The following is a 16,543-nucleotide window of genomic DNA, read 5'->3' as shown; positions in this document are numbered from 1 at the left end:
CGGCCTGCTTTGGTACATCGTGAAAAAAAAAATCATATTAATGCATACATGACGCTGGTCACCGGCTAGTTATTGGTTCGTTAATTGACCAACTGCTTGTAATTGTTCGGTGGGACGTTGCTCGGATGCCGCAATGAAACGTGATTGTCGAGCCGATTGATCCTAGAAATAAAACGCGCGGTTTCATTTCGCCCTTGGACCGTAGAAACGAAGATCTACTCCGTCCGGATCGAGTCGTCCTCGGTCCTAACCCTTTCGAAAATCGAACGGACGACTCGGCCCTAATCCAACCGGCCACCCGGATAGTAAATCAGGGGCGCGGTGGCGTCCCAGCAATCGATCTCCTCGTTGGACTGCGCCGCTCTCTTCTGGCAGTTCAGGATCAGTGTGCTCTGCCTGGGACTGCTGGGCGCCGATCTGCAGGTCGTCTGAACGAACCCGGTCGATCCGAGACGGAAGCTTTTCGTTCCTGGTCGCGGGAAATAGCACTCGTTCCCGACCGTCCAGTTGTTCCGCGCGTTCTTCGCCTCGGATCGCAGCCTCTGCAGCGCCAGATTCTTCGCGTCGATCCGCGTCTCCTGGTCGCACAGCTTCTCCACGCAGGGGCAAGAGTTGCTGGACGACTTCCAGCTCTCCGAGCACGAGGATTTGATCGCGGTGGACAGCTTCGGCTTGCAGGGGCTGTTGTCGACTATCGCCTCCAGCTGACCGTTGGTCCTCGAGCAGTTCTGGTCCAGCTGATCGGAGCTGGCGAACCGCAGTCGTTTCGGCGACTCGCTAGAGCACCTCATGAACGTGGACCTTACCAGAGACTTGTTCTTGAGGGAGCTTCGCGGTATCAGGGGGTTGTTCGCGGTGCTCTTCCTTTTGGTGCACCCGCTGCGTCGGTTCTCTCGCTGAATGTTCCGTTCCTCCCTCAAAATCGGATCTTCGCCGATCAGCCAGTACGTCAAACGTTCGCCCTTTCCTTTCATGGAGACCAGGCCCCTTTCCACCACGCTGAATCCGTTCAGCTGGTCCAGCAGTTTCTTCGTCTCGCCGCTGCAGTGAATTCTCAGCGCTGAAACGGAAACGAACGATGACGACGACATGTCGCAAGGGTCGCTGAGACCTCTGTACTCACGCGATCCCGTGGATTCCATGCGACTGGCGGTGTTCACCGTGTCGCCGAACAGACAGTAACGGGGCATTTTTAGGCCCACGACGCCAGCGCAGACGGGGCCTGAAACGGCGGTAAAAAGCGTGTAAATTCTGATCGAGGCGGTATATTCTATTGTTGAATTTGCCTCGGACCCACCGGAATGTATACCAATTCGCAGCTGCAGCTTATCGAGGGGCCTGTGTCGAATGGTGAATTGCTTAACAGCGTCTAGGAGGCACAAGGACATGCTGGCAATTTCTCCCGCGTGCTGAATGCCGTTTCGTATCGGCAACCCACTCACCTGTTTAGAAACAGTTTCTCGTGCACTATGAATGTTTATTTATTGTACGATTACAGTCGGTTCTCGAGTGCTCACCACCATATAAGCGTCCCCGATGGTTTCCACTTTGTATACGTCGTAATTCTCTATCGTCGAGTCGAAGCAGGTATATAGGTCGTTCAGCAAGTCCACCACCTAAGCACGAAAGATTCCGATATTCGAGAAATGTTGCTCCGTCTCGGCAGAATCGTCTGTAAATTGGAGAAACGTTACCTGCAACGGAGTGCTCTCGGCAGACATGGCGGTGAACCCGACGATGTCGCTAAAATAAATGGTAACGCAGTCAAAGTTCTCCGCCTCCACTTTGTGGCCCCGTTTCAGTTGCTCGGCAACGTAACGCGGCAGCATTTCGTACAATAAAGCATCTGAAGGAACAAGTTTCGTGTTACGTAATCGAATTAATTTATGTTTCAATACCGCTAACCTGTCTTTTTCTTTTCCTCCGTTAGTTGGTCCGTTCGTTCGTCCACCAAGGCTTCCAGATTATTTGCATACTTCTCCATCATGGCCATCATATTGTCGAATATGTTGGGCTTCCTGAAAACGTGCACCTCGATTCGTACAAGTCTCCTTTTCTAGGTCGATTCATTTCAACTCACATGCCCTTCCTCAACGGCCTGAGCTTGTTCCTTATAATCTTGAAGTCCGGACGTGTCTCGGGATCTTCGGCCCAGCATTCTTTCAGACACTCGTGCACAAAGTGGAAACAGTTCTCCAGCTGGTCCAACGGTGGTCTGGGATCATCGAAGGAAAGGCAATTTGCGATTTGTAACGCTGGATCGTAGTTAGAGACACCTGAATAGTTGAATCGTGATACCTGAACGGCTTCACCTCCGGCTCTCGTGCGATTACTTTTTTCAATATCTCCGAGTCTGACAAGTCCGTGAATCCAAAGGGACCGTGTCGGCCTTGAAGCTCGTACAAGACGATTCCGAAGGAATAAACGTCTCCTCTTTGGTAATCTCGTGCCGTCGGTTCCAGGGTTTTGTTCGATCGTAACAGTTCGGGCGCACGATACAACAAGCCTGCAACAATTGGTTTACGGATAAATAAATCGCTAAAAATCAGTTGGCTCGAAACTGGGTGGTCGGTCGCGTACCGTGATATCTTTTCATGACGTCGCACGGTTCGCACTCTGCGTCCTTTTTGAACTCGTGTAGCCCAAAATCCGCCAGTTTTACGACCCATCGGGAATCTACCAGACAGTTCGATGTACTCAGTGAGCCGTGATACTTTATGACGGACTCGTGGAGGTAGATCATACCCTGGAAAAAACAGCGAACGTGGACGCGAGGCTCGTCAACGCGGAGGGTTGTATTCGTTTAAGGGCGACGATTCGGCGGGATTTGTCGCGCGTGAAAATATTGCTGAAATTTGTCTAGCGCGCGCGAGTGTTCGTAAGGAGGAAAGTTTGAAACGTTTTGTCGCGCAAGTTTCAACGACGTTTGTCGAGAGAAAAACTTTCCTCGAAAGGGGTTACGGTTCTAAAAAATTGTATTCCATATGAAAGAGGAGCGTGCGAACAATACGTACTCTGATGATGTCGCCGACCAGCGACGCCATGAACATATTATCCAGCTTCATGTCCTCGTTTTCCAAAATGTCCTGTATAAATAACGAGAGCAAATTACGGGCAACTCTCGATCGCAGAAAATGTTGGTTTATCCAAACGATAAACTGTCCGCGTGGAGGATTACCTTTAGACTGCCTCGTGCACAATATTCGACGACGATGCATATGTTCGGAGGATCGGTGCACGCGCCGATGAACGCGTTCAAATTGTCGTGCCGTAAGTCACGCATCTGAGGAAACGATCCTTCAATTTGCTAGTCGCCGAACGGACCTCGATCTCGGTGTTCACGGTACTCACCACTTTCAGCTCCTTCTTCATTTCGCGCGTGATCTCGATCGATTTCTTCCGGACCTTCTTCACGGCGAATATCCGCCCCTTGTAGACGCCTATTTGCGTGTAAATCATGGAATATCGAAAGTCGGCGTCGGGGTTCGAGCTTAGGGAGACTTGACTTGTCCTCACGATGGGTTGCGTCGTTGTCTGCGCACGAAAGCATCTTTATTTCAGCGCCACGGAAAATTGCACTTTCCCTTACGTAACTCCCGACCGTCAATAATGCAAAGTGCAAGCAGACAAAGGCACCGTGCCGTAAAAGCTACAGTGACGCGAAAAACACCAGCAAAACAACGCTCAAGGGCCAACGTTGGTAAACAAATTCCTTAAAATAAGCGTTTACCTTGGAAATGCATTTGGTAGGCGCCTCGTTGATCATCATCGACTCGTCTTTCTGTTCTTTGATTTGAATGTCCCTGTAGTTCACCTTCCAGAGCAAAGAATCCAGTTCCTGTTCGTACCTCCAGTTTCTGTAAAGCACCAGGATCACCGCCGCGATGATCAGCAAAACCCCGCCGGCTATTCCGCCGACGATCTCTCCCGTGTGAGCTGAAAGATCGGATCGAACGGATCGGCATCGAGTTTCCGCGGCCACGATCGATCTCGTTCGTCAATCGATTCGATTGTTCCGCGAGGCGAATCGTGGCGTCGAAAGATTTGGGTCATAGATGTTCTGCTTCGTCCCCTTCTCTTTTTTAATTGTACCCCGTGTTCGATGTTCCGAAATCGGTCGCGACAGCCGATCGTTGCGTAATTGGTAATAGCGCGCGGTTGCGTGGCCGGGATACGTATTCGATCTCAATTAAAGGAAACGAAAAAGTTACCGCGGGAAGGGCGAAATGCGTTCCCCTTTAAGCGATTTACATATGTAAATTTTTTGGTAGCGAGCGGCGAACCTTATGATGTATTTTTGGTGCGATTGGTTCGCGCGGTGCCGCGGCCTTAATGGTCCGAGAGAAAGCTGACGAATGCTAATTCGATGGAGAACTATCCCTGTCCGTTTGCATTTTCAGGAATTTTTGGCAAAGGCGAGATATAATTACGTGCATCCAACGAGTGGATCGTGACAACGTCAACAATGTTTGGTACGTACAGTTGCATTTTTCACCGTGGTATCCGCAATAAGGCTCGGCGATCGGTGGTCCGTCTCCGATCCAAGAAATTTCTCTCGTCAGTCGGAGTTTCTGAAAGCGAGAACGATAGGCGAGGAATTGAAAATAAAAGTCGAGGATCGAAAAGGATCGTTCGATAAGCGATGTCTTACGGGCAGATTGGTGCCATTCTCTTTCCCCACGAAGTACGCTATAGGATATAAACCGTGTCCTTTAGTCGGTCGATTGTCCAACGCAATCAGAGTGTAATTACCTTCCGCATCCCCGTTTTCATCCATGTATACCATGTATCTGAAGAGAAAACGGTACCGTGTGACAGTCGAACGCTGCGACGCGAGCATTAAAGTCCTCGTAAATTGCACGATGGAACGCGCGCGCTATTATTTTACGGGGATTTTTATCGTTTTCCGTTTCATCCTTCCCGGTGGTTCACCGTGTGTCTGCGGTACAGATAATTGTTCCGTGCAGAAGACGACAACGACCATTATGTAACCGACTCCCGATGACATTGGGGCGAGAAAGGTGCAACGTTAACAGGATCTATCGATCGTCCCGGGAAAAAAAGATCGCGTAGGAGTCGCGGATCCATCGGAATCCGAGAACGTAGATATCAGACCCCGCAACGCGAATGCCTTAATTAATTTGTAAGGTCAATTATAATTCTAGACGCTTGCGTCATCGGGATAACGATCACCCTTGCTTTATTTGCGTCACTCATTTTCTACGGTCTTAACATTTCTCTGGCCAATCTAGCTAAATTCTAGTCCAATTATTTGCAATAAAACTACCCAACGGTTATTTTCTGACAATATTATCGAGGCGTTTCTAAAAAAATAAATAAATATTGTCGCGAGTTCATTGTCCCGCCAAGATTCGCCGATTACAGTAACATTGTCCACGCCCCCTTCGTTCCGATAACTATATGTATATCGACCTCTCCTCCGGAAAAATAATAACCAATCGCGTTGCAGAAGGAATTTCCTCGAGCCAATAACCAATCCGGTACGCTGTAATCGCGGCTAAGTGAAATTAATTCTTCTCCGAGCACGGACGAGTTTCTCGGCCTCCACTTGTTGCGTTGCTTCGATGCGTATATGTAATCCAGGGACTGTCGTCTGTAACGAAGTTTACGTGGAAAAAGGATCGAACGGGGATGGATGGCTAAATGGAAACAGCCAGTCGTTGGTAAGCGGAAGATCCGGGAGTCGGATTCCGACTCTTTTTCTTGTACGCGTTACATCTGTGGCTCCTATTAATCACCGAGTCGCGACGGTTCCGTTGGAAAACGCGGGGATGACGGATTACCGTGCTTCCCGTCCACGTTGACCCCGTTCCGGTACGCAAACGGTAATTACTCAGCCGAAAATACATCGATGAGGCCCGTAGTCGTTCGTTTCCGGCGTCTTTTTAACACCGGGATCGTCTCGCGACGGCGATTTGCATGTCGTAAAACGCGGCGACGACGATCCCCGGATCGATCTTGCAAATACGTACCCCATAGCGCTGCGATAATGAACGCCGTAAAGCGTAGCTAGCATTTCTCTGCCGTTCCGTGGATCCCGACCCTCGTCCAACGCTTTTAGCAACGATCTCTCGTAGAGGTGCACCGCGTCGTATAGATACGCCGTCTCTGGCACGATCTGCCTTATAACACAACAAATAACGATTACGTTTAAACATTGAATACCCACGAAACCCTCGAAACTTTTCAGGTTCTAAATCCAAATACATCGATGAACTCCGAATAGAATCAACGTCGGCGCTAATACAAAGAGCCAGAGTGTGAAAAATAACATTTTCCCCTACCCTAATTCCTATCGATTCGAAATTCCGCCCGTGGAAAGATTGGACCGGCGATAAGTTTTTCTTTGAAAGTTCCTCGAGCCGGGTGGAAATTGGATGCGTGGTTTCCTTGCCGGGAGCCGGTGAATTGGAATTTTGATCGCATGGGATTTGACTGGGTAACTTTATTCTCGAAATTGTGGAATTCGAAGGCAGCATAGAAATCGTGCGATTTATTCTCGGAATCGTTAGCCTCTCGCGGTTATATTTTTATCGCGATAACGGGGATGTCGATCGTAAGCGATTGTGATAGTCACCTGAACGATTCCACCGACGTTCGCGAGAGGGTTGGTGAAGTTGAAGGGCGGCTTCTGCCTGTACGCGTTCACCAGTCGTGTAAAGTTTCTCGAGTAGATCTGCGCGGACGCAACCACGCTAAAGTAGCTGCGATACGCGTTCAGGATGGACGAGTTCGTTTTCTTCTGCCACAAACCTCGAAAATATTTGTCCGGTCGTTTCTCGTCGTACTGCTCGATATCCACGCCGACCACCCAGTATTCCCCTGCGGCATCAATTTGCGAAATGTTTGTTTTCTTCGCGGATCAAAAGTCAACGAGAAACGTACGCAGTCGTTGGAACCGTACATTTCTTTATTAACATCGTCGACAGTTTTTAAGATCTATTTGTTAGCGTAACAGAACGTCCAATTTTCTGTCTTAAAGTGATTTTAAAGCGAGTTCTGTTTCTCTGTTGGGACACCTTTCGTATCATCTACAACTTAGGCAAACTTTGTTCATTCTATCGATTGCAATTTGATCGTGGGTGACTATAGCCGACAAACTTTTCCAGTATGTGTACGTTACAAGTCTATTTCCATCGGTTATCGCGTTATGCCAAAAATAACATACATTATCGTGTATCGTATAATGAATTGACAGACGTTTTACGTTATGTTTGTTCATTTCCTGCACCGTACAGTCTTTACGTAAACTCTGAAGATACTGTTCGCATCGGCGGAAAGATTTTCACGCGGAGAACGTCGATGAAAGTTATGCTCGATAACGGTGGAAATAGGCTCACGGTGCATACGATCATTTTAATTAAAAAAATGTGGGCAGATTGCTTGTTAGAACGCGGAACACCTGGTATGAGATTACGACTAGTGACACTGCTCTCTAAATATATGTACCTGATTAGGCTACAGCGGATTTATACCTTTTTCCAAGAGCTTCCTTTCGTCCAGAGCCATCAAGAGACCCATGTGCTCGTAATAATTCCCTAGAATCACGTAAACTGGAACAAATGCGACGTTTTCACGCCGGTTATATTTCTCGGATTTTTTTTATTTCCTTCTCGTTTCTTAATTGTTCAAAGCGGGTCATCGGGGCTATTATTAGAAACCGGATAAACAGAAATAGATGGTCCGAGGAACGAGGGAAAATTATGGGCCGTATCTATTCGCAACGCGAGATTCCTGCAATCGTCACATGCGGGTAATCGGTTACGCGAACGCGGTACAAGCTGCTCGCTGCCGGGTGAATTAAAATGCGGGTAGCCTATTTTCTCGATCGCGTACCGAGCGTGATTTTCGGGATAAGTGGCCGTACGGTTCAAGATCGTCTCGATATCGAGAAAGGAGGTTAACCGAATTTCGACGAGGAAAACTGGTCGCCCGTCCGACGGCGCTTAAATTCGTTTAGTTTGTTACTCACTTCGCGTCTCCCGATACGTCTCGCTGACGTGCTCGTGGAAAGGATTGGTCATGTGAGTGACGTGATAAGGTTCTTCCCAGCAACGGAGGAAGTTGACGGTCACACCTGCCGCCTCGAACGACGACAGTATTGTCTTGGCGATCGTCGACATCTTGTTGAACTCGAACAGGGTCGAATTCATGTACATGAACGTCACCTAAAAGTTTCGACGGAAACGTGAGACAACGAACGGAGCAGCGCGCGTCTTTGTTCCATCGATGTCCGGAGTTTAAGTCTCTTGAAATAGGAGAGAGATCGATTCGGAGCATCGCGATGATATTTTTCGGTTTGACGACTCTTTTACTTACTTTGGTCCAGTTGAAGGCCATCAAGACGGAAACGACCGACTTTGAGATCTGCGTATCCGGCGGTCTGGTCCTCGCGAACGTGGGAAACTCCTTCTTGTCGGAGGACTCGTGGTGCGTGCAGAACTAAAAAGAAACGTAATGCAACCCGTTTGTTTTGTTAAACGCGTTATTGTTGCGACGCGAGAATTCAGGTGAGCCCCGGTCAACAGGTAGAGATAAACGGCACGCGTCGGTTTAAAATTTGCATTCGGTTTCTAGGTTGGGCTATTACTAGGCTGGGGAGCGAGGGACACGTAATGCGCGCGATTCGTGTGCTAGCTGGACTAGCGATATAACGGACCCTGGGAAAGCCGATCGAGAAAGCAACGAAAACCGCGATCGAACTATCCGACAACGCGGCCTAGATCAATCCACCGGCTGACAATTAAAGATGGAAACGACGATAGCCTCTTTGATTCACCGGCCACGCAGCAAACAAATAGTTATGCTTATTACCGAGGGCGAGTCGATTCGAACGCAGTAACTCGCGTTAAACGGATCGTAAAATGACATTCCTATATTTTTCCATAATACGGCCCAGCCTCGAAGGGGATGCTATTCAATGATCCGGATAATTCGTCGGGAAGATAAATTGTTTCTTTTTCTCGATTCCACGGCCGACCGTGGCGCAGCTTCTTCCGAGACAGTTGCGAGATGAAAAGAAATCTAATGAATTTCGAGCAGAAATAGTTCCCATAGTCTCTCGTTTCTTTCACGGTCTGTCTGCCGTCAATTACGGTAGACCGTGGCTCCCTTTTCTACAAATTCCATTCTTCGAGTCGAGTTGCCGCGATATCATGGACGGTGAAGCAGCAACGTTGCGCGTAAAACGCGAGGCATTTCAATTTGTTGATCGGATGACGGAAATGTGTTTCTTTTTAAACGGAATCGTATTCGATGCCCCTTTGTTTATCGATAGGGCACAGATGGTATCTGGTCCACGGTTACGAAGCGGGTTTAAACAAGAATGGTTGGCGAAACGTATTATATCGTTAGGACGTAACAGGGTCCGCGTTCTTCTTGCCCGGATTCCAATGGCGGAAAGAGGCGACTTGCAAAGTAGATAAAGCGTCCGAGGCTCGGTCTTGGTGGCGTTGAATGGGTTAAACGTGTCGTAACCTCAGCTTCGCACATTCGTATTCCTCGCTGGTCGGCGAATAATTTATTTCCTCGGTTGGCCCGGCGCGGCGCGCTCCTGAGAGCTTAAACCTCGCATTGCACCGTCAGACCACGTCGGAACAAGCGAAAAAACGATCGAACGAAACACCGTTCAGGGACCGTTCGTGCTATTACATAGGTGCACGGTTCTCAATTTCAATGGAACAACCGCGGCGAACGGTTTCGATACGAGTTTAACGTCTGTTTTCGTCGCGTGCTACATATTTTACGATCGCAACCTTTTTTCTCGCCGGTTTATATGACGCGCGGCCACGACTCCCAGTTAAATTTAACAAGTCCCGATCCCGAGGTGCCGCGATAAAAGTCGTTTCTGGCTAAAAGCATGCACGCGGGCAACTCGTTACTCGAAGCGTTTCCAGAGAAGCATATGGTCGATAGGAACATACACATAGTGTGGCGTTAAGGGGCCGCTCGGTTGAATTTCATCAGACTACGCGTGCTAAGGCATCCGTAGTTACGTAATCGAGAAAGCCTTTCGCGCCAAAGCATGGGGTAAATGGAACACCCGTTACTCTCCTCTTCGATTCTCTTCTGTTGGTTCGCCAAGGTCCGAATCCTCTTTGAAAAATCCTGTTTCTCCGAGCGTTGCTCGTTCCCCGAGAACGGATCGCGGACGTTCGATCTTCGAAACGAGCCTGACACTTTGGGGGGATCGAGGCAGAAAAGGGGAGGCTACTTACGTAAGATATCATGGGGAGGTTGAACGCCGCTGCCATTCTACCCTCGTGAATACAGGTTTCCTGGGGGCCGATGTAACCGCTGATATTCTTGGTCCACAGGTCGGCGGTCATCAGGATGCTGGTCTCCTCCTCGCCATAAGTTTCCGCGACGAGAAAATCGAGCTTGTGCCCGCGTCGACCGAGTTCACCCGCGTTGACCTAGGGGAGACCGGGGATCGTACGTACATTCCCCTCCAAGAATTAATTGAATTCAATTCTAGGAGAGCGCGCGTTCACGCGAATACGCGGCTATTTCAAATTTTCTCGTCGCAAACAGCGAAACGAGGGTTCCGTTTCGCTGAGAACCGGGATTTACGGTTAATTTTACATCCGGAATGGAATTTAAATATTCACGAAGAAACTTTTTCCCCGGGGCGCAGCGTCGCGCGAATGCGTCGCGATAATTGCGAGAAGGGAGTTCCTAAATTTCATTGCTCTTAATTACCAACTTCCGTGCTAATTGCGGTTAGGCTGGGGCGTTCGACCAGGGAAAGCGGCTCGCTTACCTCCTCCACGGCGAGAGATATAGCGCCGGATATCCGGTAACCAGGACGCTGATACTCCAAGTCCCCTGGACGTCTTTTCGACCCGGTGATGTATCCAAGCGTGAAGGTCTCCGCGACGACGCCCTTATCGAGTAAAACGTGGATCGCCGTTAATAATAGACAAGCCCTCTCCACGTTTGCCAGTAGCATGCCCAGTCGCCAAACCTTTGCGGAATAAAAGTTATTCGACGTTTCAGACAAGAATTCACGGTTCTCTGATCAAACGTTCAAACAGGCGATCGTAAAAGTGTACGGCGACGACGTACGTCCGAGGTTTAGTTCCATTCTATTTTCTCGCGCGCGCCTCAACGTCCATCGTGAGTCTAGCGTTCGCGCGTACAATCGTCTGGTCCTTGTTCGACCTATTATTTATAGTACTCTATTTTAATAATACGTGAAAAAATACGAGGTCGCCGGACAGGATGCTGTTAAATACGCGCTCCTCTCCGACTGTAATTATGTAACGAGGTTGTTCGAAGAGACCGGAGAGAAGTCTCGCGGGCAGCCTAGGCGCGAGAGACGGAAAAGAACAAAGCAGAAGCGACGCGTTGAGTCACCGCCATTGATTAATTACACCGACTCGACTGTAGCGATCCGAGCCGCGGATAAATGATTATTTTCCTACGATACGCTCGTGGGAATGCCCGTCCGTTCGGAACAACGCAACGGGTTCGTGAAACATTGCCGCAAGAACGCGTACTCATACATCCGTTTGCACAAACCGGGTACGCGTAAGTTCGCCAACGTCTGATGCTCGATGAACTTTAACGTCGTTCCGTTAGTCCTTGATCCAGAGACGCTATCCAGGATTGCAAATAGACGTACAATAACTTTGCGCAGTGTACGTTGCGTCTATCTAGAGATTCGTCTAAGATGATCGCTTCTGTAGTCGATTAAAACTAAACCTTTAAAGCTAAAGGAGAGAATCTTCAGTTTCCACTGCCTTAGATAGTCTAATAACGCGTATTAAAAATAGTCAAACTTTGGACGCGTGCAGTTCCGAAACTACTAATGTTTTATTAATTATTAAGGTATTGTTAGCAGCGGCAAGGCTTCCCCTTTAAAATGGTTTTTGGTTTATGTCGATCCGACTTTCCGTTTTCGAGATATCGTAATTTATGTAAAGGGGTATTTTTCTTAATTTGACTATCTCTGTCTCCGTCTGACGCGTCGCGTCGTACCTCCTTGTCGCGCGTGAGTCGAGACAGTCACGTGACCAGGAAGTAGTAGTATTTCCAAGAATTTACTACGCACTGTTTACTATTGTCGCGCGCGCGAGTTCATTGATCTCAATGAACGTAAACAAACGCTTCGGACCCTCGTATCTCCGAAACTAGCCACCGCATCGACTTGAAATTAAAATTGCGATATCTCTGGAACTAATAAAGCTATCGGGTCGTACAAACGCTCATTTTAAAGGGCATTTAATCCTCTGTCCTGTGAGCCTAACAACTATTATAATTTATGCTATCTTCTATGTTTATTTTGAGATTTACTTTGACGCTACATATCCAAAGTAGTTTCAACAATTCCTACTGATCGTACGACTAGTGTACTATGTGAAAATTAATTTAAATTTGTATACAGGGCGTTTGCATAAATAGTAAATAATTGTTTTCTCCGGAATTAACTACGGTATCGACAGGAAACAAAATTCCTTTTCAAGGGCGTTTTATTTAATTTAATCGGTTGTTTCGGAAATATCGCCTACTCCTAAGAAAATTTGACCGATCGAGATCACGCAGAACGTCTCGTTTGCAGCCTGTCGGTGCCGCGTGCTCAATCTTTCGATAACACAACAATTTCCCCGAAGAAAGGAAATTGTAGTGGCTTGGTAGCTCGCGGTGAAAGAAGGCGAAACGTAGGAAGAGGAAGTGTACCACTCCATAGGAGATTGATGGTGTTTATTGCAACCCCGTCGAGCTTACTGGTTTCATCCATTACCTTCCCTATATCTTTCGTCCACAAGCTTGTGCTTTTATTGGCTCTGCTTGCAAATAAAAGCACATACGGTTCGACAGTGCCGCAAAAAGGAACGAATGCATTCCAAACATGACGAACGAAGCAAACGAAGCGTTGAAATGCCACGAACAACGTAAAGAGACGAACGACTGATGCTCAAATATTCTTGTAACTGCATTAAAGCAATATTTTTGTTATATATCGAGAGTTGTGACACAAGGTAATTAAACCGAAATATTTGCAAACGGTCGAGCACGGTAGCAAATCGATAATGGTACGGAGAAATATATGTGTTATATATTCCGTAACATTATGCCAATCGATTCGATCACCTGACTATATTTACTGTACTTTTGAGCAGTTACTTTTGGGACTTTTTCAACGTCTGTTTTGTAATGGACCGTTTAAAATGTCGTTCGGCTCGCCTTATAACGCTACATTACGTTGGTGCAAAAACACGATATGCGAGTCGGTGGACACGCAAAAAGCAAGTGTGCCAATACGAAACGCCTTCTGCGGCCTTTTGGGCGCGACTTCGACACAATAATGAATGTACCGTGACTTTCGGCTCCGCCGCGGTAATTAACAAGGTGTACACGTTTATTAAGCGCACGCGAAAAGAACCCGGGCAGGAAATTAATTTTCTGAGGGCGAATTGTCGTGGTAGTTGGAACGAATCGATTGCCGGAATGTGTGCTCGGCATCGAAAGCATCGCGTCACTCGATAGCTGGCAATAATTAACCAGATAAAAATTTCGATGGAGCGTTTCGTGCGCATCGAGGGATTTATCTTCCGCCCCGATGACATTGTTCGCAATTTTTTAGCGGCCCCGAACGCGATCGAACCGCGAAATTGATGCCGACCACCTTTCTCCGTTCGCTGTTTCTCATTCTCGATTTACATGTTAATTGTGAAACGCGAGCCTAACGCGAATCGAAACCAGCCGTGAATTCGGCCGAACGATTCAATTAATCACGCGTCGAAACAAATGGATACGAATGATTCCAATGTTTCTCGCTCGAATACCAACGCCCGCGCTTCGCGTCGCAAATTTTATCCTGTATTTCACCAGACGCGTAAAAAGAAGCGTTAATTTCACCGTTTGAAATCCAAAATGGTTAATAAATTTTGTTTTCGAGTAATTCGCGTGGCTCCAGAATTCGAAACGCGCTGTTCAATTAAATTTGGCACGCTTCTTATTAAAAATCCCTCCATTTTTTATCACTGTCAGACGTTGCAACGCGTTCTTAATTAACAAGTTACCGTGGTTTTTTTTCTCTCTGCATCGATTCTGTGAAATCGGAACTTCCACCGTAACGGATCGTACTTCTTTATCAGCTTTACAACTTTGCACGGACCGAAGATGTTATTAAACGGGGCCAATAATTTTATTGGAAAAGTTTACCGACTTTTGCACGACCGCGGGCCTTCGTTAGGCATATCTTTTTTCACGCACGTGGTGTCCCGTTAAAAGATTTGGTCCAATGATTTAAATTCTTACTTTAGCAGCCGGATATTCTTTAGCAAGCTTCTTTTTATTATTTAAAATAGCACGGACACGAAGGTGGTTTGTTTCTAGCGCGACAATTCTGTGCAATGGCGATTAAATCCAGTTATTTTCTCTCCTCCGGACGAAAGAAATCGTGAAAGGTGTATCGAGACCGAGGTCGTAAACAAGACGGTATTAAGAGTTTGAGGAAACAGATTTATGACGTCGTGAACAATCAGCGGTATCGTTCCTCGCGAAACGTTAAAAGCCACGTCATTAGTAAATCCTTAATTAATCCTGGGTTTTATTCGCGAGAGTTTAATCCTCCTTTTAACACGCTGGAAAGAAAGTTCTTTCCTGGTTCCTCTCCGTTCTGTCTTCCCAATTTTCGCGTCGACCAATTAAATCCCACACTCACCTCGTCTTCTCCCAATCGTTGAAAAAGACTATTGACATGGAACAGACATATACTTATACTCGATTTGATTACGCAAACCATCGTAAACAACGAAACGTCCTATCACCGTGTCCTATATCGTCGAAACACGTTCGAACACTATGACGAGCGACAGGTGTGCAGGGTGGAAGGCGTCTCGCGCGGGACGCTCGCCTCGCTAACGGTATTCCCGCCGCGTATTTCCGCTTGTCCCAGATAAATTTCCGCCCTTATCGCGCCGCGGGTAAATAAATATTCCCCGTAACGCGCGGATAATCGCGTCGTTCCGTACGTGCCGCGCGATACGATCGGAATTATGCGTACCCTGTTTCTCCCTTTGATTGCTCGGGCAGCAAATTTCCCGGAAATAGCCAAAGGAAAGCCTGCGTCCAGGCAACGAGACTCCACGCGCGTAGATAACGAAAACAACTATGACGCGATACGCTCGTTGGTCGAAAATCGTGGTGAAAAGTTCGAGGAAAGGCGTTTTCGAAATCCACGATCGGCTCGCCAGCTTACGAAGGTCTCAAGAGAAAGTAATGTAACTGGTTGCACGTTTTTATTGCTATTTCCTTGGAGCACCGGTGTCGGTCGCCTCGGGTATTCCTCGAGCGGGTTACAATTCGTTGTGGATCGCGCCAATGTGTGTACTACGCGCTCGCACACGCCTGTGAGCAGCCGTTCTTGCTATTACATATGTGGAACACGTTGTACATACCGGTGACTATATTTAGAAGTTTCTCGAAAGCGAATGTAACACGGGGAATCGTGCATAGGGAAAAACCTCGACCTCCCGCGAAATCTGGAGTAAATTCTGTGTACGCGAACGCGGAGCGTCGCGGAAAGTTACTGCCAAACTTCATGGACGCGTGTATCTTAACAAAACGGATGGGATGGTACAAATAATTAGCATTTGTTTCAAATTCGTGAAACGACTTTGCGAGCGAATTTCTTACCAATTAGTCTGGACGTCGTTGGTATTACTCATGGAGTAGCGCGTCACGTCCAGAAGAAAGAAACGATGACGCAAGAGCCACGCCAGTCGATCGGTTGAGATTTCAACTCCGACCAGCACTCGAGTAGAAACGGCACATACGAGCACGTCGCATCGGTCGAGCAAGTTTCTAATTGAATCGACAGGACCCGATGCTCTTCACCCTTACGGAATATACATTTTATTGCAAAACGACAATGTTACATAAGTGTGCGTTGAGAGCAACGTCGCGTGAAAATTGATACTGACTTTCGACGCGTGGTTAGAAAATGCTCTCGAGTTGATATTCAAATTTCAACGTTGAATTTCTAAACGATATCGTTTAATGGACGGTGGGTTTTTTCACCGATCAATTTGTACGGCACAAGCGTTGCCCCGGGAGAAAAGAAATTTCTGGTCCAGAGAATAAACCGTGACGGGAAGAAAAAACAAAGAAGCGGAGCTATATGGAAAAGGATCGGTCGTAAGGTTGCCGGAGTAGCGTGCACGTCACAGAGCTTGTCATGTTGCAACCCGATGGAATCTGATAAGGACCATCGAGCGGAATAAAGCAGTCCCTTTTGTCGGCTCCTTTTTCATAACAATTCCTTACGGAGGCGAGTCGCGCAGCTTCTGCGAATCCTATTGGATAACAACGCATATATTACCGCTAGTCGTGGTTAGAGGGAACCTCGGTACGAGTGACAGCGGGCCAGCCATATCGGCGCAAAATATGGACGAGCTCCACCGGATCCTACCTTTCTCTCTACGATTTACGAGCTATGTTATTCAAATTTCCCTGAGCTCTCCTATCGTCCTTTACAAATTGATGCCCGGCCACCAAGAATCGTTCCTATTAG

The 16,543-nt window shown here is 47.6% G+C and overlaps 1 protein-coding gene across 1 annotated transcript; it reads right to left on the bottom strand.

Annotated features, from left to right (window-relative positions):
* Positions 1–281: 281 nt before the first annotated feature.
* LOC122398231 (guanylate cyclase 32E) lies at positions 282–10,972 on the bottom strand. The gene is made up of 22 exons (XM_043397933.1): positions 10,784–10,972; positions 10,239–10,436; positions 8,341–8,463; positions 7,994–8,189; positions 7,497–7,574; positions 6,599–6,843; positions 5,994–6,139; positions 4,652–4,790; positions 4,481–4,571; positions 3,731–3,936; positions 3,352–3,534; positions 3,179–3,283; positions 3,015–3,086; positions 2,581–2,746; positions 2,299–2,506; positions 2,081–2,215; positions 1,906–2,018; positions 1,695–1,846; positions 1,518–1,616; positions 1,298–1,442; positions 1,124–1,222; positions 282–1,060 (listed from the first exon to the last, which is right to left on the bottom strand). Exons 1-22 carry the CDS (start codon positions 10,970–10,972, stop codon positions 282–284), a joined length of 3,867 nt encoding a protein of 1,288 aa, XP_043253868.1.
* Positions 10,973–16,543: the final 5,571 nt, after the last annotated feature.

Source organism: Colletes gigas, unplaced genomic scaffold, assembly GCF_013123115.1.
Source record: "Colletes gigas isolate AHSC1104 unplaced genomic scaffold, ASM1312311v1 Colletes_gigas_Sc00011, whole genome shotgun sequence".
NCBI classification, from domain to species: Eukaryota; Metazoa; Arthropoda; class Insecta; order Hymenoptera; family Colletidae; genus Colletes; species Colletes gigas.
This window is presented reverse-complemented; position numbering and strand designations above follow the sequence as displayed.

Coding starts and splice junctions, on each gene's coding strand:
- LOC122398231 (XM_043397933.1), bottom strand. CDS start 10,972: ATGCTACTGGCAAACGTGGAGAGGGCTTGTCTATTATTAACGGCGATC. Junction 2,747..3,014: donor TGGTCGGCGACATCATCAGA/GTACGTATTGTT, acceptor TGTTTTTTCCAG/GGTATGATCTACCTCCACGA. Junction 1,443..1,517: donor TCGGGGACGCTTATATGGTG/GTGAGCACTCGA, acceptor GTTTCTAAACAG/GTGAGTGGGTTGCCGATACG.